At 36.0% G+C, this 24667-nt stretch overlaps 1 protein-coding gene across 1 annotated transcript in view; it reads left to right on the top strand.

Annotated features, from left to right (window-relative positions):
* The window catches only part of KITLG (KIT ligand), a 48468-nt gene that overhangs the window by 8002 nt on the left and 15799 nt on the right, over positions 1 to 24667 (top strand). The window contains exon 2 of the mRNA XM_087968071.1: positions 20427 to 20540. Coding sequence (XP_087824197.1) covers positions 20427 to 20540 — 114 coding nt within the window. The remainder of the gene's footprint in view (positions 1 to 20426; positions 20541 to 24667) is intronic.

The raw sequence follows: 24667 nt of genomic DNA, 5'->3' as shown, positions 1-24667 counted from the left end.
TGTAAATTGCATTACATAGTGTGAAAACAGCAATTTCTTGTGATGTTAAGGTTTGATTTTGAAGTATAGGGAAGGGAACTGAGTGTAATAAAGATATGGTCCAATTTATCAAATGGAGTTCAAAAGAATTTAAAGGAAGCACAATAAGTAAACAAGGTTAAAATAAAAATAATAATAGGATTGTGTAAAAGAAACATCTACCGAGAATATGTAAGCGTGTTCAGAATGCAAGCTTCCTTCTGTACTGTTTCTTTTCCCAAGAGAAGATCTTTAAGATCTGCTAATATGTTATTTCAGTCTTGACATTTGGTGTGTATCAGCAATAATTTAAGCATATTCATCATATTTGTATCCCTTTTCTTGAAGCAAAATGTTCATAGCAGCTCTCTCCACTATACACTATCAATGATTATTTGGAAGCTTTTGTTAATATAATTGCAATGTCTGTCTATATTTCTGTTTGTTTTCCTTTCAATGTAATTTTATTTTTTAATACTAGTTATATGAGTAATTTTCCTATTGCAATACTCCCTTCAGGCTTATTGTCTGTGGGCTATACTTTAGCTACCATAGTTCTATACTTCCTTTTATTCCCATGTGGATCCCACTACTTTCTTTGCCTTCTGTATAAATATTTGCCCTTTGTCATGGGGGGGGGGGGCTGTTCATGGAAATACAGTGAGATAAAAACAGCCATTATATTCCTAGTAAACTTAAATGGCATGAAAAAGGAGTAAGGTGGCTGCAGGCCTTGAATTGCCAAATAGTTGGAACTTGGAGATTTCTGGACAATGAAGTTCTAGTTAGCCAGCAGTGAGATTCTAATTAACCATTGTAGAGTAAAATATCATTCATTTCTCTGGACTGTTTATACTCACAACCTCTTGCATGCATATTTTGATCCAAAGAAACATGATACATTCTCAAAGTTAAAGTCAGTAGTAGGCACCTTCCTGCTCCTTGAGCAACACTCATATTTAGAGATAAAGAGGATTTCTCTTTCAGCCAAATTGCCTGGCCTCTGTCCAAGCTTTAGAGAAAACAGTTATTGATCTCATCTTGTCCTTCTCAAAGGGGTCTCCTTTCACTTTAGAGCCAAATCTCTGGACCTGGTGTGTGTTTGTTGTTCTGCAGTGGCTCTGATATCCCTTTGCCACTACTCTCCTTGAAGAGTAAACCAACTTCTACAGAATTAATGTTTTCTATGACTAATAAATCTTAATTCTTGGCCATAGTCCAGAATGATTTGACATTGTCTTCTTCCATAGTGGTTTTTCAATCTCATTTCAATGTTGGGTCCACTTAATTTTTCTGAGATTAGCAAAATGGCTGCATCTGATAATGTATAGGTCTATATTCCTATCTCCTTTTTTACTTATGGTTGTTGTTATTCGTTGTTTGATAGCGAGATGTTTTCTTGGGAGGGTGACTATTATTTTATGATGATATTAAACTGTCTATTAGAACTGTAATTAATGCTGACAACTTGTTACAATAATCATATTAATTAGTTTGTCTTACAAGTAATGTTACAGGCAGAAATATGTTCTTACTCATAATTTTAAAATTCTGTTATATAAAGCTGGGACTTATGTGTGTATATATGTTTTTAATAGAATAAGATTGACACCCAGAAAATAGAAAACAAGGCAGCTCAATTAGATTGCCATAGCTTTCATTCATGAGCAACTAGGAGTAAAAATTAATAATGTTGCAATCTTAACAAACAGCCATAAGGTAGCATAACTACTGAGTATACGGTATTTGGCAAGCAGAAATTCAGAATTGCATAAGTTCATATACAGTATAATCATGAACCACACTGAATAGCAGGGAGGGAGGAAACTGCAAAAAAAGTCTTCTTTTGTTTAACCACAAGTTATGAATTACTCCAAGCTAATTTAATTAAATCCATTTGCATTTCTATGTCTGAAACTTTTAATTTGATTTTGACTTCAAAGTGCATAAGAGTATAGATTAGTTAAGCAATGCTAACATTACATTTTCTTTTTTAGTATTCTAAGAAAAAGATTTTAGCTGGGGAATTGCATGTTATCAGCTTATTGCATCAGAGGGCCTCATAATAGAACTTTTGAATGTTTCTTCATATTTAAACTACCAAACTTACGCTACTGGACTATTGGCCTCCTCTGGCCCACAGACAGACCTACTCACAGAAATGCTTATTTTGTGAAGTATAATAGGCTGTTGGCTGGATTTTTGGTTGATTCTCTTTTAAGAGTTTGGACTTTTATTGGTCTAGAGCAGTGGTCTCCAACCTTGGCAACTTCAAGCCTGGCGGACTTCAACTGCCAGAATTTCCCAGCCAGCAAAGCTCTAGAGCAGGGGTGTCAAACTTGATTGCATTGAGGGTGGCATCAGGGTTGTGTTTTACCTTGGAGGACCGGGGTGGGGCATGGCCAGGATGGGTGTGGCCAGCTTGATGTCACTTGTGTCAAGGCACCTGTGGTGGCCAAGTGCTAAGGCAGGACTTCCCTAAGACCCTCCCTCACTATCATTATAATCTTCCTTCCTTCCTTCCTTCCCTCCCTCCCTCCCTCTTCATTCTTCTTTCTCCTTCCTTCCCCTCTTTCCTTATTTTTCTTCCTTGCTCTCTTCCCATCTTTCCTTCTTTTTCTTTGTTTTTCCTCTTTCCCTTTCTCCTTTCCTGTCCCTTCTTGCCTGCTTAAATGCAAAAGGGGAAACATTTCCTCTTTTGTTTTGTTTTTGGTTTGTTTTGATAGCCCTCTGCCAGCGAAAATGAAACTCAGGGGGCTTCTCTGAGCTCTGTTTTCATTGGAAGAAGCACCGTGGACCGGTCTGTTGCTGTTTCCAGGCCCACTTCATGGGCCAGATCTAAGCTCCCCCACGGGCCTTGAGTTTGACTCTCCTGCTGTAGAGCTTGGTGCAGTGCAGTATATTTTGGGGTTACTGGTCTGATTATCTTTGAGGCTGATCTCTGGTTTTGTTTACGATCTGACTTTGGGAGATTGTACAAGAGAACATAAGAGTTGTGGAGAAGATTGAGAAGAGTCAGATTGACTATGTCTGTCCTTCTCTTCTGGGTGAGAGCTTGTGTGTGTGTGTGTGTGTGTGTGTGTGTGTGTGTAAATGTCCCATTCCCTGTTTGTGGGTGAGAATGATCAGAGAGTGTGGTGTTTGAGGGTTGTATGGATGTAAGATGAATGTTATAGCGGGATGAGGAGGTATTTGATGTGACATCTCTTTTGTTGCAGTAAAGAAATGGTAGTGACTTAAAGGCACTTAAAGGCACTGAGAATAAATTCTACAGCACCTGTTGAACTCACATTCTCAATATTTAGTACTGGTCTTATGTTCCAGCCCTTGCATTCATAGTGAAACCTGAGTGGGTTTCAGAAGGAACTGCAGGTTATAACTGAGGATCAGGCCTGGATATGGAAATGTCATTGGTTTTGCTTTTTGATGATCTCTAGTGGGATTGGGATGGAGTAGTGTGTCCATCCTTGTTCTACTTGATGTCTTGGTCATCTTCAATACCATTCATATCTTTCTGAAGTAGCTTCAGGGTTGGGAATGGAGAGCACTGTGTTGTGTTGGTTCACTTCCTTCCTTTGACCATTTTCATTCAGTGTTGATAGGAAGTGAAAGTTTCCCACCCTTAGGTTAGGTACTTTCTCTGCTTTTGTTTAATATCTACATGAAACCACTGAGTGAAATTGTCATCATTTGCTGAGATATCATCATGATGGAATGTAGTAAGGAGGTGGAAGGAGACATGTTAAAGAAAGTAAGACAGCCCCACCCTAATAGTTTGCAGAGTATATTGTAGATGTCAATAGTTGAATGCTCAGTCTGACAAGATGTTGTCTTTTGGGGGTGAAACTATAAAAATTCAGCTTGGAAGAATCACCATGTGTCCTTGATTTTGGGTTTACAGATTTTCAGCTGTATGTCTCAGCTGAAATTAAGCAATGTCGAGTCCTCCCTCTTGCAGCGCTTGGAGACTGTTAAGAACTGATTAGGGAGCAATGGGCTGAAACTGATCTTTGGTAAGATGGAATGGCTCTGGATTAGGGTTTTTTTGTCCATGGAGATTTGGCATCTTTGGCCTTGGGTTTGTAATTCAGGGATTCTCTTGGACTTGCAACTTGTGTAGCACTTGTGGCCAGGAAGACCTTCGTGCAACAGTGAGCTGTGAATTAGCTATACTCTTTCCAGGATCAAAAAAGCCCTCCTCACAATCATCCATGTCCTAGTCCTCTCTCAACTTGACTACTGCAATGTACTGTACCTGGAACTGCCTTTGAAAAGTATCTGGGAGTTTCAGTTGGTTCAACATGTGGTTTTGTGAAGGTCTAAATTTGCACATGTGTCACCTCACTTGCAGGAACTGCATTGGTTGCCAGTTTGCTTCTGGGTCCAATTTAAGCTATTGGTTGTTAGCTTTAAATTTCTACATTACTTGGGGCTGGATTAGTTGAAGGATTATTTTTCCCAATTATATCTACCCAATCCACCAGAGTGGGGACATAAGGTATGTTATGGGTCCCCTCTATTAATGAGGTCCATCTAGTCTAGTGGGACCAAGAAGCCTTTTCCACTATTGCTCCCTTCCTGTGGAACATCATCCCCACAAAGATAAGATTGGCTTCCTTGATACTCTTTTGAAAGGCCCTGAAGACATGGTTTTGCTAATGGGCCTGCAAACCCCCGGCTGATACAGAGCCCATTTTACTTCTGTAAGATTATTTGAATCTCTGTGAGTGAGTTGGGGGCAGTTATATAAATTTTCTTAATAAAATAAATAAATCGGCTGGTGCAGTTCTAGACTTCAATCAGTTTATTTTAAAATAAATATACTTATACATATTAATAAAGGAAGAATGTGGACTTGATTTTAGTTCATCCTTCTGCCCCTTCCTGCATCTCCAAGGAGAGCCACAAAGAGTGATAATTCTGTATTGTGCTCAGCTGCTGAATTGCAACATTTCCCTGTAATTCTACTGACTATATGTTGCCTACTGATACTCTTCTGAATTGACCTTACTTCTGGTGATTTCAAGGACATCTGTTCTGACTCAACACATTGTCTCTAAAATATTAAAGTGTAGTATGTGTGTGTTTGTATATATGTGTGTCTGTGTGTGTATGTATGTGTGCTTCAGGAGCAAAAGACCAAGGCTATGCTTTAAATTCCAGTTAAACTGATTTCTTATTCATGCCCATGTACAGGAATCTAGTCAATTAACAGCACTATTTTGACAATAATAAGAGTTAAAAGAATTCAAGATGGGTTGGACTTGTGGCAATGTAGAGACTCTAGACTGATTCCTCTTTTGACTCCTCCCCAGCCTTGCCACTCTTACTCCCACACACACACACATACACGCACACTAAAACCAAATAATAAAATCTCAGTATCAAACTGGGATAACAAGTTGCCCTTCTCCAAAGACCCATTTTAAGAGTTTTCCTAAAAGACAGCAAAATCAGGCTCTGTGCATTTTGAAGGGAGCATGTAGTATCACACAGCATATGGGCAGCTCCAGGAAAGTGACATTTCCAAGAACTTCCACGATAATATAAACTGCACATTTAAATATACAGTGGTACCTTGATAGTCAACTGCTTTGAAACTCATTAAATTTGGTCCTCAATGCATTTTGATGTGAAATTTTTGTCCCAGTATTCATTGGTTTTTGGGTATTCAATGCACAAGTTATAGCTTATCAGTGTTGGCTTCCTGGTGACTCACTATATTATTCCTTATGGAAAAAACTTATTTGGTACTCATTGTTTTTGGTACTCATTGTGCCTCCCAGAACCAATTAACAATGAGTATCCAGGTACCACTGCAAAGTTTAAAAGGTTTGGGTAGCATATGAGCTATATGAAAGATAGTTTTAAAAAATGGGAGATAGCCTATCTTATTAATTTCAAAGGGCACTTTTGAATTTCCTCTGTCTCTAACTGCAGTATCTTTATTTCAGAGGTCTTTCCAAAATTGACAGGAATTGGAAAGAAAGCAGACTAAAACTAAAAATATCACCCACTGTCTCCAGATATATCTATGAAACTGTCCTGTTATTAATAACCTGTTCCAAATCATGAATACAGTAAAGTTGCCTTTTCCTTTTTATTATCATTCTGTTTCTCTACAAAGGCACCATCCAGTGAAATAAACAAAGTTCATTTTATTGTATTTTCTTACATCATTATATTAAATTAAATCTGGAATCCAATGTGGTAAATAAGACCTGGCAGCCTGGAGATTTTTTTTTCCTAACTATAATTCTTAGGGTTTTAATTTATTTTAGGTTCCAAGAAAGCAGATGGAAAAAGTAACTAAAGCTAAAATAATTTCTTATAGCTAAGAAAATTTGAGAAACATTGAAATAATTGAAAGTACAAAAGAGAATACCCTCTTGCCCCCACTCCCTCTCCCTCTCCAAAAGGCCTGGTGTTATTAAAGTATCTATAGTGGAGACACCAGTTATAGTCATGCATTCAACATGCTATGGTGGGGCTTTTCTTGATTTTTTTAAATACTGCAACAAACTTTTTCTGTACTGATATACGTGGGACCCAAAGGAAGTGCCAGCCTTTTGCAAGGCTTCTTTTTAAAAGATGGCTACTAATAAGGAGACAGGCCACTTTGACATATAAAAATCAGTTTCTTTGTGGCTTTATGTATAGCAGTAGTAAATTCAAAGAAATATTAAGAGTCTTTTCATTCCTCAGGAACAGAGATATGATACGATGTGAAAATCTTAAAATACAGCACAGTCAACAAATAGCATTCTGCTTACTCTGGTACTACTTGTAAAAGTAATTGTCTTATGACACATTGTGATAATCACTTTCATTCTTTCATTACATATCTCTTATGTTTGTGCTTAATTGTTTCCCATATTGCATAATATTTTAACTTGTAGTAACATCAATTACCAATAACTTTATTTGGGGCCATTTTATATCACAGGGAAGTAGTTTTGCTGCAGGTCCAAATTACTTCCAGACAAGCCCATGTGTGACACTTTTGATATGTACCACAATAGGAAATCACCACAAACCAAAGAAAACATAGTTAAAGCTATTAGTCACAAACAGACTCCAGGATATTTTTCTCATGATAGCAATAGCACTTAAGACTTATATACTGCTTCACAGAGCTTTACAGCCCCCTCTAAATGGTTTACAGAGTCAGCATATTGCCCCCAATCATCTGGGTCCTCATTTTACTGATCTCGGAAGGATGGAAGGCTGAATCAACTTGAACTGCCAAACTGCTGGCAGCCGGCAGTCAACAGAAGTAGCCTACAGTACTGGCATTCTAATCACTGTGCCACCACAGCTCCTATGATGGTATTTTGCAATTGTTCCGGACATTGGGGTTCCATGAGTGCTGATTGACTAAGCCCATGATGATCAGAAGCTTTTCTAGAGAAGGCAGCTTGCTCTGGTACAGTCTGCAGAAAGAGTTAATTAAGTCAAGACTTGATGCTTTTCATGGGACACTTATGGGAAATATTTCATACTGAGGACAAAGTTATGTAAATGCCAACATTGTCTATGAACATTCCAAACATGATTCATAAATGAAGAAGCTGTACACTTGTGCCATTGATTGTAATCTATATATGAAAAGGCTGTTGGTAAGATGAGGGAGAAACAGCACTCAAAAAGAAAACTATTTCTAGAAGAAAGAATACAACTTGTTAACCAGATAATTGGGGGTATCATATATTTTGACAGTAGATTAAATATGTGTCCTAAAAGGCATAGAAAACATACATATGAACATAGCAAAATATCCATAGTAATGTAATAATATTTAGAATGTGAATACTGGACTGCCTATAAAAAAATAAATGGGACTTTTTATACATTCTTCATACCTGCAATTTTTCCAAACTACAAATTAATACATCTAATTTTATATGAAATGTTAATCATAAATAGCCTTTAGGGAACATCCCAATTCTTGATAGATTTGAGAGGGGGAGAAAACCCAACCACAATTGGTTGGTTATGCAATAGTTTGCACTATGGACTACAGTTTTTAAACTTTGGTGACTAAATTCATTCTGCATGTCTAACAAAAATCAAATTGAAAACTTCATACTTCACAGACTGTGTAAGCCCAGATTCACACTACATTAAGCAAAGCTTCTAAGCCTACTTCAAGTGGAAATCCCCACACAGAACTGGATAAGTAATCCAGGTGGGATGACTGAGCAGATTGCATACCCTCTCCTTATTAATTGATGATTTATTGAGGATAGGATCATATGATGCCTTTCTCTACCAATATGCAGTTTACTGGGAAGATTATTCATTTTTTTCCTGCTGTGCATCAGAAGTATGTTTTTGCTCTGATTATTACACTGATTGCTTTCATTTAATTTATTAATGGATCAGTAAAAATATGTACGTGTTCTGAAAAAAAAAAAAAGAACAAAAATGATCCAGGAGCAGTGGTGATCTGCTGACTGGTCGCATGGGTTCGGGTGAACCTGCAATAACCTCGCTCGTTCTCTCCACCCACGTTGCCCAGCTGAGTGCCGCACCACCCCTGCTGCACTCACTGGAGCTACCAGAGTTGATTAGCTGCATGTTTGAAGCTCCGTTTCAGTCCGAAAGGGCGCACGCTCACAACCAGCGAAGTGGTTGGTGACATAAGTGCAGCCCACCTCTGTCCAGGAGAGATAATTAAGCAGGGAAATCTACCCAGCAGGGCTTTGGTAATTGTGATTTAAAAAAAAAATCACTAGCCAGAGTGGAGAAGCAGGTTGAAATCTGGAAAAGGGTTTTTTTAAAGCTATTTTCCTGCCAGTTTACACACAGGAAACATGCTGCTGAAAGTTCCCATGTGGAAAAGTCTGTAATTAAAGATAAGAAAAGGCTGCTTTTATGGGAAGAGAAAGTAAATAATGGCTTGGTCCATGACTTTCTCTGGCCTATGAGGAGTTATGGAGGGATTTTGTTAGTTGGATCTATAATACCTGTGAATCTGCTGGACATCTGGTCAGCATTCCCATAAGAGGGAAGTGAATATTGCTTTTGCTTGCACACATTGCTGAGTATTGTATTACTAGAAGCTGTAGTATTCTTTACTGGTGAAGAAGAAAAAGATTTTGATAGAGGAATAACACTTTCTACTGAAGAGGTATGGAATGGAAAGGGAATAAATAGTTTTATCTAAAAATAATATCTTTTTATTTTGTATGTGGATTGGGGAAGTGGGAGGTTTTATATCATGTGAAAGACTTATATAATGCATATACATACAAAAATTAGGGTATGTACTATATAATAGATCTGAAAAGCAATATGTTGGCAATGCACCCAGCCTGTTCTACACTCAGGCTTCTATTTCCTGTATGTTCCAAATGATTTTCATTATAGCACTATTTTCTCCTGTGTGTTCAAAATATAAACAACATGAGAGTCAAGAAATATAGATTGAGTATTGTTTTGTTCTTTATTAGTATGTGAAATTTAAGTGTTCTTCTCCTTTAACTGTATCCTTTTTTTTCTGGTATCCAACCTATCTTATCAATTTTTTAAAGAATTCAAAAGAACAGTATCTCTCAGAGATAGGATTCTTACAAATAATTTTAAAATATTTTGAATCCATCTGCATTAGTCCATTTGTAACTTTCCAAAGTGAAATTTTTAATATCCACCTTTTGCTATTTATTTAAAAAAAAAGATTTTTTAAAAAATTCATTAGTGCTATTTAAAACTTTTTTCATTAAGAATTGAAGGAAATTTACCAAGAGCAGTAAAACCTGCCATTCGAAATAGCTGAAAAGCAGTTAATAAGCAATTTCCAAAGGTGATTAGAAAAAGAAGTACTGTAGGTGAATCCTGTGTCCATAAAGGCACCAACCACAATTTGGGCAAAGATGGCATTGCCTTGTCTCCAGATCTCTAAACCTGTTGGAGACTGTTGTTTCATTCTCACCTTGTGAGAAACATATAACTGGAACAATTGTGGATGAGCTGTGGCGACTCAGTGGTTAGAATGCAGTATTGCAGGCTAATTCTGTCAACTGCCAGCTGGTCAGGAGATCGATCCTGACCAACTCAAGGTTGACTCAACATTCCAAGGTCAGTAAAATGAGGAGTCAGATTGTTGGGGGCAATGTACTGACTCTGTAAACCACTTAAGGGGGGCTGTAAAGCACTATGAAGTGGTATATAAGTCTATGTGCTATTGCTATCCCAAATCTTCTGCCTGTTGAGAGAAGAATTCTAAAGAATAGAACAGAACAGAATACTTTATTGGCCAAGTGTGATTGGACACACAAAGAGCTGGTCCACCTACGACTCTTTGCTCCATTGTGATTATGAGACCAGAATCATCTTCAGTTCACCAATTCTTCCTTGAAAGTTCTCCATTTTTATTTTTATTTTAAAAGGTTTTGAGTACCGAAGCATTCTTAGAAATAAAAATGGTGCTGAAAGCTTGCACTTTGCTTTGTAGCATTCAAACTTCCTTTTTGCATACTAAAAATACTTTTAAATATTAAAAAAAATCAGGTAGAACAAGAAGCCTGATTGTTTCCACAGAAAGTGCCACTATACATTTTGATGTTTATGGAGGCTAGGTTTGGGATCCAGACTCTACACTATCCTTGTGCCACATTAACATTCTGCTGGTAAAAAGTCTGCAAGCCAAGGTTGAAATTGTACAGGATTGATATTAATCTAGTTTCTTCACATGGATTATTAGTCTATCCACTAGAAGAAGATTCTGCTCATATATTGCAGTTTTTTGTTGCCATATGATCACATATAGTCTCCAAAATATCTGACCAGAGACTCCAAGCCATTTCTTCTTCGAGTGGTGATAAATTATGCTACAAAATGGTTGTGCATCTATATTATAATTTAAAGTGATATTACTGTGGGAGAGCTAAGTACTGTGACATTTCTAGTGTAGAAAATATTCTCTAAGTATGAGTGGTTTAGAAATAAAAAGAAAAGAAAATGGCAATTAGGAAATTAATGAGGAAGTATGTAAATATGTATATATGTTATAGAAAAGTTTGAAGTGTAAGATGAAATATATTGATTTGTAACAAGAGTAAGATGTATGGTAATGGAATAAGTAATCATATATTGAAAAATGTAAGGAAATGTAAAAGATGTCTTGATGTTGATAACAATGCATATAGTTTTATTTTATGTTTTTAAACTTTGGAATATCAATAAAATATTTTAAAACAGAAAGTATTCCCTAAGCCAACTAGATACTTTCAACTGAAAATTCTGCATCAGTTCTAAACTAGCACCATAGGATTATAGAACTGGAAATGATCACACAGGTCATCTAGTCCAATCCCATGCTTGATGCAGGATCCACTAAGCACTCTGATAAATAACCATCCAGCCTTTGTTTGAAGGCCTATAGCAGAGAACTCACCCATATCATGTACCACTGGACATCCGCTGATACATTCAGGAAATTTATCCCAATATCTATCCTGACCTTCATCTTCCTTTTAGTTTTACTTCATTGCTTCTGGTCCTGTAGTCTGTGGCAGTAGAGAACAAGTCTTTTCTCTTATGAGTGACATTTTGTTATGATACTTTCCCTTAGTCATCTTTTCTGTAGGCTAAACATATGCAAATCCTTTAACTCACAACTCGGTTGTGCCATCAGACATTTAAAGAGGAAAAGTAACTTTTATTGTCTTTGCAGGTAAAGTGACAGGTTTCTGATAGTTTTTACTTCTGTGTGGCAGGAAGAAGCTGGGCATCATCATGCCACTGGTGTCAGTACTGGATACAAAATACACTTATTATTGTATTTTTAGGGAATCCTAGAACATCTAGGAAAATATTTCAGGGGATAAAGAAGTTTTCCTTTGCAATTAGTATAATTCATCTCCAGTTGCATAGATCTCAGAAAAAATGTTTTAATCTTTACCTTCACAATTCATGCTTCTGTTAATCCACTTCCACAATTGGGTTTGCAAGATTACATGGTTTATATCAGAATGTTGCTAAAGTTAAGCAGTCCAGATTTTTTTTCTACCCCAAGCAGAAAGGAAAGGAGAGTGATGAAATGTATGTAATTTGAATGTTTAAATATATGAAAAGATAACTAATTATTGCTCATATACAGTTCTCCATTGTTAGATCTTGGACTGGGAATCTGAATTATTTTATGGGAAAAGACCAAATAACTTTAACCACAGAGAAAAGGATTGACAACCAGAGAATAAAAATAACAAAGGAAATAATAACCTTCTTCCCCCAGGTAGGGACTGAAGAGTATGAATAATTAATTGTCCACCCTATCTCTTGCACAAGAATACTTAGAAGCTTATATTGTTGCCACCAGAAGACTTCTAGTGGGACGGGAAAGACTCATAATAGCTTTATTTTATAGTTCTTTATAGGCACCTATTTGCACAAAATAATTGCCAACATTACTCATTAAGTAGATAAAAGTTGTAATCTATCGACTCAGTCAAGTTTCCAGCATGACATCAAATAATAATAATAATAATTTGAATCCACTAGAATTCTTTCTTTCATAACCAAGGTAAATAATGGGTGGCATACATGCATATTCAGTGTAGAGTTATACTATTATTATGGTTTGTTGTGCAGTCAGCCAGAAGTTTATACTGGATTTGGCGTTTTCATCCATCTATCAAGAGTTTGCCAAGAATCTGGGTTAGGCAGATGTTGTTTCATAAAGTAGAATGTAAACTGTAAAGCCACTGTTTGTAATTTTCTGTCGATAATGTTGACAATGCCATTGTTATTCAAGTGGTGCTCCAGATGTTTTGGGATTGCACTCAAGGCATCTCTTCTGATATTGTTTTTCCAAGAATTAGTGCATTTCATTTCAAATATCCTTCTTTTGTTGGGCTTGATTCATAATAACAGAATGTTATTTATTTGGTTTTTATTTCTGTATATTGTGATGGGTAAACCCCTTTTTCCCAATAGTTCTGCAGCTGTTGGTCTTGGTAGTTCAGTTTTATCAGTTTATTTATTATTAAGTTTTCGTGGGTACTTACATGTATGGCATTCAGCTTTGTTCGGGTATTTTCCCACGTCATTGTAGTTGCTACAACTTTAAAAGCACAACTACAATGACGTGGGAAAATACCCAAACAAAGCTGAATGCCATATATATCTATATCTATATCTATATCTATATCTATATCTATATCTATATCTATATCTATATCTATATCTATATCTATATCTATCTATCTATCTATCTATCTATCTATCTATCTATCTATCTATCTATCTATATCTATATCTATATCTATATCTATATCTATCTATATCTATCTATATCTATATCTATATATCTATATCTATCTATATCTATATCTATATATCTATATCTATATCTATATCTATATATATATGAGAGTGACCTATTCTTTACCTGATCTTTCTTGGGCATTACCACATTAAAACCAACCACAAGGCCTAAAAGCATTGGAGTTTTTTAAAGAATGACATATTAACAGAAGTAAAGTCTATCTCCCCCCCCCAAAAAAAAATAAAATAAAAATAGGAGAAGCATATTAGTTGCAGTTTTTTTTGTTCTGCTAAAGAGATATAAATTGTTGTTTTTTCTTAGTTTAATATGTACGATAGATCTGAATAAATAACTAAAATATTGGAATATTAATGTGTTAATGGCAAGAAGTGTGAATTAAGGAAGACATCCTTCGGTCTTTAGATCAAAGCTGAGAACATGCAGTTTCTCCTACAAAAGATCCATTGCAGTAATCTGGAGCTTGAACCCTAACTAGATGCATATTAGGGTTCTGAGATTCTCACATCCAGTTTCCTAATAAAATATGTACTTCTTTGGATCTTTTCTGCATACACAGCTGAAAGAAATGCTACTTTTGTCACTATTGACACTATTTAAATATACAGTATTAAAAACAACACTCTCAGACAGAACACTACTTCAGTACTATTTGTAAAACTTTACAAATTTGAAAATTGGCAATTATAATTTATCATTGGGGCATTTTCTTAAGTTTTCAGGAGAGAGGATATAAAAGAGGAATTATGTTAGAGACAAAGTGTGATATATCTATATTTATAACTATGTCTATATATCTGTAACATCTATGTATCTATTCACCAAATAGTAATGACAAAATCTGTTGTTTATCAATGATATCAGTATCACCCACCAGATTTGCCATGATAATGATGATAATGAAACAGTTGCTAGTTTAAGCTGCTTTAGCATCTATGTAATCTGTTCCAACATTTATGTTGGAAGAATAAGTAAAAACAAGTAAAAACCACAGTAAAAACAAGTTTCTTCTTAATTTCACACATACTTATTGAAAATACTGTATATTCCAAACTATTAGCAATGTAAAATTTGGCAGTGTTTCTTGGCAACTGTAAAATCAAAGAACTTTTAACTGGATTATATTTATGGAAGACATCTTGTGTTTTCTTTTCTGATATATCAATTATCATTCAGAAATGTGTGCTTCTTTCAACACACGATTTCCATGAGTTCACTTAAATTACATCCAGGATGCTTAAAATTGCCACAGAGCAGGGCTATTTGATTTTTTCCCCTCTACTCTTCTTCTCCACAACACATTGGGTATTTTTCATTTAATGTCACACTCAGGACAAAAGTCATTTGCTTGTGCTTCCTGATATTTCTGTGAAACTTATTCCTATGAAGCTATTTGCCTAATGAATATAATATATTGCCTGGAGGATTCACAGACTTGATAACATTAATCTAGAATCATTTTTTAAAACTGCAACAATGATTGCAGCTGAATTAAATTGCTTCTCCTTCTCCCTTCTTACGTTCCTATAAGTATAGGAAAGGAGATTATACTTCAATAGCAAAATGCATGCTTTACAAAAGACCCCAGTTCAATCCTTACCTTTCTAATAAAAGACATTAGGGAAAACTATCATGCAGCAACCTTAAATAATATTGCCAATTAAAATATCCTAATGGTAGCTCCATATATAAAATTAGAGATGGATTGGGGTTCAAACAGATCCTAACCATATAAGTTTGACCTATGAACCTCACTATCCAAATCATCTATCTGATATTAGACTGATAGATGAACATTTTGTCTTTCCATACAGCAGAAAAGGATTATTTTGATGAAGAACATTTTGCAGAAAAATGTGTTAAATATTATCTCCTCCAGATAGGTGTTTCTTGAACCTGTTTTACACTAGTGATCCACTAAAAGTCATATTCATTATCTGAGTAAATTTGATCATTTTCTAAAATGTATTTCAATCAGTAATTTTCTTTTGTTCACATTTTGAAGAGAACCAACTTTGTACTTTTTACTTTAATTTGCTGATTAAAAAGCAGTTCTCTTTAGAATTTTGTGCTTCTCCTAAAATTGCAAAACTGTCCTGGATGGCAAAAGGTACCAGCATGGGCATAAGAATAATTTGTTTAAGAGCATGTATGTTGCAGATAAAAGCTTTTAAAGAATTTTACTTAAATACCAGTTCTAGAATCATTTGTTAAAATTGTAGGTCATTATGGAAATAGTAGAATAGTCAAGCTAAAGTAAAAGTATAAATGGATGCAACAAGAAGATGCTCCTAGAAATACTTACATAATATTATCCACTGTGAGTATTTATTAAATTTATACGCCACCTATCTCACAGAATAATAGTAATTAGAAGGTTTTCATGAGTACAGTTCCACATGGGTTGTACATTGCAGACAGAATCCCTGATAAAGCAGAGGTGCTTCTCATGAATTCTCCATAGCAGTGATCCCCAACCTTTTTGACGCCGCGGCCCGGTACCGGCATCAGCTGGGCGCCGCAGCCAGACCGGCATCAACTGGGCGCCGCCATCTTTTGCGAGTGCTTCGTGACCTCACCGAGCACCGCAAAAGATGGCGGCGCCAGCGCCCGGTGAGCTTTTGGTAGAAATGGCTTTCTACCCGGAAAAGCTCACCGAGCGCTGGCGCCGCCATCTTTTTGATGAAAAGTGCTTCCGGTGAGCTTTCTACCGGAAAAGCTCACCGGAAGCACTTTTTTACCAAAAAGATGGCGGCGCCCAGCAACCAGCGCCCGGTAAGACTTGTTCCACGGACCGGTGGTTGGGGACCCCTGCTCCATAGGATACATGTAACACTGTTCTCCATAGAGCTTTTAAACTTTTTTTGTTTCAAAGATAACATTGGATAAAAATTCAGTTTCAGCTGGAAACATAGTATCAATCAAATCAGTGTTTCTCAATGTTGATAACTTTTAAGTTGTGTGGTTGGGGAATTCTAGGAGTGGAAGTTTTACACATCTTAAAGTTGCCAAGGCTGAGAAACTGAAACAAGAGGATATATCACAATTGGAGAGGAAACTGATCTCAATTTTTTAATATAATTGTTTTATAGTTGATTATAGCTGAATAAAAGCTTATGGTGTAAGGTTAAGGTGATAAATCTAGGATTATTTTCAGCTGACTCTCAACTCAACTGTAAAACTCAACTCAACTGTAAAAGACAACCTGGAAAACAAAATACTTGGTGCTTCTCCATTTCTGTGAAATCCTGATGCCCTGCAGCTGTTGCTATTTTAGAGGCCATGCTTATAGTATGAAATAGTTGTCAAGCAGAGAACAGGATGGCTTGTTTGGCTTTAACCACCCAGAAACCTTTGAAAACTGAGTTACTCCAGTGGCCTTGTGGTAAATGATAGGATATCCTATACCACTTAAGTAATTTATATTCTAGAGCACATGGTTTTAAGCACACCTGTATGCTTTAACCTATCTGTTTGACTTGTTTATTCTTAATGAACTTCATTTCCAAGAATCCCATTGATTGTGCCAGGTAGAAATAAATAAATGTCAATCTTGCAAGGTAGTACAGATAAGAAGCACACCCAGAATTACTAGATGTAAGTATACCTTTATTGTAAGGTTACATCAACAGAATCTTGCAAGTCTAAAAGCATATCTCAGGTATATGGTATATCAATAAATATAAATAGTGAAATGGGTGGCATATAAATTAAATAAATAAAATATATGCCCTGCCTTGCCTTCAAGAAATAAGTTCAAGAAATAAGGAAGGCTCCCTTCTGAAAGTTTGTCACGCCTTCATTCCTTCTGTGAATTCATCTGTTGTTTATCTGATCCTTTGTCTCCCAAGGTCATTCCTACATACCATTGCAATGAATATATATGTTGTCTTAAACTTCTGGAGAAAAGTTGGGATATCAGCCTAACATATAAGCAATTAAATTATGGCCCAACTCTATCCCAAATTAAGGGATTACAGGGTTGTCAAAAGGGAATGTATTGTTCCTATTTAAAATACAGAAAGAAAGCTACATTTAGCACAGTGGAAAATCAATTCATGGTAGGATCCTAAAAGAGCCTTTCACAGCTCCTGCTACTCTTCTAAATCTGTAATATTAACAGAATATCACTTTTAATTGAGAGAAATCAGTACAATGATTCTTTTACTATATATTAAAATTTATAGCATTGCTCTAATACGTGCTGCATCAAAACAGAACTATAGGTAATTTTTGACTTGATTAATTGATTATGTGTGCCATCTAATAGTTACAGGTAGTCCTTAGCTTACAACCATAACTGAGCCGAAAATTTCTGTTGTTAAGTGAGACAACAGTAAAGTGAGTTTTGCTGCATTTTATGATCCTTCTTGCCACAGTTGTTCAGTGTATCAGTACGATTGCTAAGTTAATAACAAAGTTGTTAACTGAACCTCTCTTCCCCATTGACTCTGCTTGTCAGAAAGTCCCAAAAATGATCACAGGACCCCAGGATACAGCAACCATCATAAATATGAGTCATTTGCCAAGTGTCTGAATTTTGATCATGTAACTGTGGGAATGCTGCAATGATCGTAAGTGTGGAAAATGGTAATTTCTCTCTCTGTTGTAACTTCAAATGGTCATTAAATGAACTGCTGTAAGTTGAGGACTACCTGTATTTGTCACAGCTGGAATCAATTCAATGAAAGTTAGTATAATAAAATATTACAAAACATTGCATTGTGCCAGTTTTTGAAAATATTTATGTGTGCAAAACGTAGTCACCGAACCGGTAGTAACACCGTTTGAATCTCACCCCTGTACCACATATTGAATATCTTTGTTTTGCTATGATAGAAATTGATTTATAGAATGTCTCCTCCACATATTGATATGGTATAATCTTATACAGGCCAGATAAGCATATAGGTGAACATGAAAATCAATTCTTGATTATTACTCCTTGAATTTGTCTAGAATGTGAGTTCCCATCTCTTGCCTCAGCTTCTTCCCCCCTAGCAGTTCAAAAGTATGTTATATGTGAGTAGATAAATAGGTTCTTCCCACTTTGGTGGGAAGATGAGCTGGTGCTTCGTGCAGATGGTCAGAATCCTACCAGCAGTTGAACTTCCTGTTTGCGATGCCCGTTTGTGAGTCGGCTTCAGTGGAGGGAGAAGGCCCTGAAAAATGCTGCAGGTTAGTCTTTCTTTCAGGTGTGGAGCTAGTCTACATTGGGTTAGCAGTCAGGCACTCAAACTAGTCTCTTGGCTAATGTAATATCGCCATATGCCAAATAAATAAAAATAAATAAAAATCACATAGAAACAATTTCAGGAGACTTTTCAGGCACAGTAAACACGAGAAGTAGGTCCTGATTTTCTTTACTTTCGTTAAAATTACTCATTTGCTAGATATCAAGTATCAAAATCTATATAAATCTAGTATTCCATGATAAGCTTTAATTATACCCCCCCATCAGTTCTACTCTTGACATACTTCATATGCACATTACTCTGCAGAGATTTAAACTGAGTCCCCAATCTAGTAGTATGTTAGGCATTTTATGACAGGAAGTCAGTAATGGAAAACTGTTGATCAAAAATCATTTTAGGGAAGACTAATGTCTTAATTCGTTTAATGTTTGTGGTCAATAGCTAATTCCACAAGTATTCCAGGAGGTGAAAAGCCATTGGCCTAATGTGTGAGTTAAGTTGTATAGTGATCTCACTTTTCTGGCATATTAGAAATTAGGACTGTTCATTTTTTTTTTATCTTAATTCAACTTTTCCAGTTCCTAGTAATCTAAACCTGATTATTTTATTAATGTTATATTCTGAGTTCTTATCACAGATAAGATTTAAATACCCTAAACATCTCTCTGTCTCACAATTTAACCCCAGAATCATTTCTCACTTGTGTCAAATATTCAAATATGAAATTGGTAGAAATTCTGAAGGTTTTTTTATTTGTTAATCTCTTTAGATTTCTTTGAATATTTATGTGTCTTTTGATTTATTTGAAACCCTGTTCTACTCTGCTTGGGGCCACGAACAGTGTGATTCTTGGTGTTACATTTCAACAGAATGGAGTCTTTTTTTTTTTTTAAGGTGTGTGTGTGTGCTTTAGACAAAATTTAAACAATAAATAGGTGTTTTATGCATTTGATTTTTTTTCTACAGCCTACTGAGAAAAACTTAAGGTGTTATGTCCCAGAGTACCTCCCATGAGAAAAATCTAGTTATTACAGATGACCATGTGTATGTTCTTACCTATTGTATAGCTCCTACCATTTAACTAATTGAATAAATGATCCTGTAATTATATTATGAATTACTAATAAGCCTCCATAGTCAATTTCCATTATGTAAGCATAAAAAGAATTGTGGTGAATTAACGTATTATAGATTTTTATGTATCTATTTCTACTGTCATCCTAATGCAAGCAGTGCAAACACTTTATAGTACTGACAAACATTTTATATGAGTATTATTATAAAAATGAAAAGAAACTAGTTATTATTTCTATTTTTTCATCAACTAATTTTTGGGTGTATTCTCTGCACTTTTTTTTTCTAATTGTGCAATTTGCTTTTTGAGAAAAAGCAATAAATTCAAAAATATCAGTATTTTTCAAATTTTCAGCCTTACCACAGGCTTCTGTGGAAGCACTGAATTATGGTTTCTTGGTCACTTCCTGATAATTCCCTGCTTGGAATTGTTCAGCCACAGCACAACAAATCAAGGTATGTTTTAAACCAATCTTTCCCAATTCATCACGATCAGAATCTATGTAAAATAAGATTTTTTCCATCAAAGTGAAAAACATATTTTTCTGCTTTTTTTCCTGAGGTGATAGCAATGTTGATAGATTGAGGACATGATAAAAGTTTTAAAGTTTACCACTTTTAAAATTATCACATTTGCTTCGGAAGTTTGTTTTGGTTTCTGAAACTATTGCCATCTAAGTCCATAGGTTACTTAACATTTGTCTCAAGTTTTATAACTTAAGAAAATGGTTTTATTTAAAGAGACAAAAAGAAAATAACTGTACACTTCAACTGTGAAGTGTACTTATATGTTGTTATTATGTAATTTGTCTTTACTATAGTTACCAGTTATTCTTTCTCTCTTTTCACAGACTTGGATTATCACTTGCTTTTATCTTCAATTGCTCCTACTTTATCCTCTAATTAAAGCCCAAAGTCCCTGTGGGAATCCAGTGACAGATGATGTAAATGAAATTGCAGTACTGGTAAGTGGCTTCTTTCCAAATTTCTCACTAAACACTGTTCTATACAATATGAAAGGAGATATGCTTGGCAGAAACATGGAAACTCTTTTTGGCTTGTCTTAATTATTAGTTTCAGATCATTTTTATCATGTAAAAAAATCTAATAAAGCTATCTTATTTTTTTTTTAAGAAATGGAGAGAGGACCCTGCAAATCATTACAAAATTCATGAGTCTGTTTCAAGCCATAAAATAACTATGTTGTTTCCCAAGCACCCTTTTTTTGCCTACTTACTAAATTCTCTTCAACTCTAAAATACAAGGAATATTTTCTATGCTTTTTATCATACAGGGGTGGGATTCTACCAGTTCGCACCTATTCGCTATAACTAGTTGTTAGCATCCTAAGCAGTTCGGAGAACCTGTTGTTAGAGGAAATTACTGGCCTAATCCTGTAAGGAAGGCAGGAAGGAAACATTCTGGTGTTGCTTATAGAAACTGCCTCTCCATTAACACTTATTACGTTCTTGGTAGGACTAGACTTCCTGTCTCAGGAACGTCTCTGGAGTTTTTTTCTGTTCCTTTGCTGGTACTTTGCTTGTGTGGAGTGACCATTCAAAGTTACAATAGCACTGAAAAAAGTGACTTATGACCATTTTCCACACTTATGACTGTTGCAGCATCCCCACAGTCATGAGAGGCCATGCGAGGAGTTGCGTGCCTCGATATGAGTGATATTGAGTTGGCCATGCCCAGCCAATAACATGACCACCAAGCCATGCCCACCCAGTCACATGACCACCAAGCCACACCCACCAACTAAGCCACACCCACAGAACCAGTTGTTAAAAAAACTGAATCCCACCCCTGGGTAAATATATATGTTTGTGCCTATCTTAAATCATCTGATCAAGAGACTGAAAGTAAGAATGTCCTTTAGAGGCTATTCAGAGCAAAAATTGGAACCAGAACCTGGGTCGTTGAGTAAAGCAGCCATGAAGCAGATTCCCATGTGACTGCTTCTCTCAATGACCACAATCTCAGCCCTCTGTCATTAAGCAATTTCTTGCATCATCAAGTGGACAGAGTTTCAAATAAGGAGTGCTAGATAATTCCTTGGGTGAGGAAAGATGCTGGGAGGCTCCACTCTAGCACTAAAAATCTTCTGCAAGTTAGATTTTCAGTGTCAAAGCAGAGAGACACTTATGTGCTGTCTGAGGCAGGTCTTCCTTGCATTACTTCTGCCTCTCTACTGAGGCATCTGCTGAAACCAAGCATGCGATTCCTTAGGTTTATGCTTGGGGTGGGTGGAAGAGGCCCAGTGCAGTCTCCACAAAAGTGCCTCTCTGGTGTGGAACTAAAAATCCTCCCTGCTGAAATCCAAGCAGAAAACATTGACTTTCTGCGGAAGCCAGCATGGAAGATTGTAAATGATGATCACATGATTGTGGGGCCCTTGGAAACCTGTCTTAAGTGTGAATGGATTGTGAAGCTCCACATGATGGAGGGATAGTGGTGCAATGTTTTTCAGTGGTCAGAACTGCTTTAAGACCCTTTCTGAAGCTATTGTAATTTTAAACTGTTAAGTGACCAAGTTATAAGATAAGGACAACCTGTAGTATATATCTTGCCACATGAAACTGGTCTTCTGTAGTTCAGCTTCTCTCTCTTGCTGGGCAATTCCTCATAGCCAATGCCAGTATTTCTTTGCTTTATAGAAGATTGTTCACTTTCATCCAAGAGTCATAAATGGATGGGATGAGATGGGACTGGAGAATATATTGTGGTCATTACAATTTTCTACTAAATGCTAGCTTGAGAGTTGTTGCTCTAAGAAACAGCAGGGAATGGAACAATGTTACAGAACACAGCTTTCAGCATGCATTGTGAATAATATGCATATACAAACAGTATATGAAGGAAAGTCAACCTCATTCAACATAGGCAGCTTAGACTGAGTGAAATATTTATGCAACTTTGTATGTTTTTACAAACTGTACTTAACTCAGGTCATGCATTATGCAAGCAGAACCCATTACTTCTTTTCTTGGCATGCCGATGGTCCCTTTCTTGTTAGAAAAAGACATCCAAAGATGTGATATATTTTTACAGAAGTTGTTTCATGCCTGCAGCAGTCAAGACCCAACAAGCCAAAGCAGATCAACTAATCTTAGGCTGTGACTGTTAGAGATTTGATTCTTCCTTTTGTTACATATTTTCCTCATCCCTTCAATTTCTAAGGAGTCCACAAATCCAAGTATCAACAGCAAGCTCTCTTTCCCATCAGATAGCACAAATCACATTTTTCCTATGGCATGAGCAATTCCTTTTCCAAGTATGAATATGAATGTGAAGATCTACCAAGTAAAAATAATTAATTGATTGGGATTTTAAAAAGTTCCTTTTGAATTTTGTGGCATGGAAATCAGAGGTGGTATTTAGCAGGTTCTGAACAGTTCTGGAGAACCAGTAGCAGAAATTTTGAGTAGTTTGGAGAACCGGCAAATGCCATCTCTGACTGGCCCCACCTGCATCTATTCTCTGCCTCCCGAGTCACAACTGATTAGCTGGGTCTTCTTTTGTTGCCCTGCACAGGAGAACAGAGCTGGAGAACAGGTTAGTGGGGTGGGGGCGGAATGGAGATTTTGCAGTAACCTTCCCCCAGGAGTGGGATGGGAACAAAGATTTTACAATATCCTTCCCCTATCCCACCCACCAAGCCACACCACAGAACCGATAGTAAAAAAAATTGAATCCCATCACTGATGTAAATAATTCTAGTTTAGCCATCAACTGCTTCTTATTAACAAGAAATCTTATAAGGCTCTTCTAGAGTCTTGTTATCATCTAAACTAAAAAGTGGGCAGGCATCTTATGGCATTGGAGGACACAAGAAAGCATCAATATATTTTGTCATTAGTAAAATAACCATTTCACTTTGAGTTCAAAACAGAGCATGGAGCAAAAGTAGGGCAGAAAGATTTTTTTTAAAAACCTAGTAAAATTGCAATGGTGAAAAGATAGGAGGATTAGAAAGAGAGTGTGGGACTAGGAAATTCAAATATGATATTTCTATAATTTGTCACTAAATCCTATGAATTTGCAAATGAAATAGAAATGGATGTCACACCAAATATACTGTTATAGTTTACTCAGTATTTACATAATTTTAAGTTCATGAATTTTTCTCTGAATAAGACAGCATGTCTTTTCAAAGATTTAAATTTGTTACAAGTTTCCAGCTATGTCTCTCTCTCTCCCCATCTCTGTTTTATTTATTAAAATGTTCATACTTCTTCACTTTGTAATCTTGTCTACTTAGGTTTTTTTAAGCTGAGCTGAAAAGAGCTTGACAGGCTTTGATTCCAGAAAAGTAGGTTATATACATAATGCATGTCCATTCTTGTTGTGCTTCTCGATCTGGAACAGATTTAATCTTGCACTGATCTTCCTTAAAGAAATACATGATTGTTGATATTGTGAAGCCTCTACTCTCTCTGAGGATACTGAATAAAGAAAACAGGAACTTCTTTTTTGCTTAAAGTGATATTGGACCTGGCTAAGAGAACCCAAATGCTCCTGTGTTGAGATGAATCTGAATGGTTCTTTTGGCCATTGAACTACCCTTTTGCCTTCCCTCCTCAAATCTACACAAGGATATGGATATCTTCCAAATCTAAAATATGGTTTTGAAGTTGCCTCAAAATCCCGGCTTCTTCCAAAGCTGTGAACCATAGTTTTCTTATTTAGGAAAAAAGGAAATTACATTTAGTGTAAGTTTTCTCAAATGATTGTATGATATTATTGAGGCTGCAAGTCAAAAGTGGATGGGACCCAGAACTAATTTGGGGAGTTAGTTTCAGAAAATAAAGCAGTGAAATCTGGATCAAGTCATCATGTTTACTCTAGTGTAAAAAAGAAGGGAAAGGAAAAGCATTTATACAATCCCTATGTTATATATTATACAGTTTGTTCTTGAGCCAAAAGGATATAATACAGAATTATATAGAAATTAAAAACTAATGCAAGATTTATAAGCCAGCATTGTACAGAGTAGATTTAGTTCAGAACTTAGATTGTTAACTTACATAATCATTGATTTATCTGAATTACTTAAGTTCAACTAAGTCTGAATATAACCTAATATTTA

This window comes from Notechis scutatus, chromosome 6 (assembly GCF_049901735.1).
Source record: "Notechis scutatus isolate UNSWTSFEM ecotype Mainland chromosome 6, rNotScu1.2, whole genome shotgun sequence".
Taxonomy (NCBI): Eukaryota; Metazoa; Chordata; class Lepidosauria; order Squamata; family Elapidae; genus Notechis; species Notechis scutatus.
This window is presented reverse-complemented; position numbering and strand designations above follow the sequence as displayed.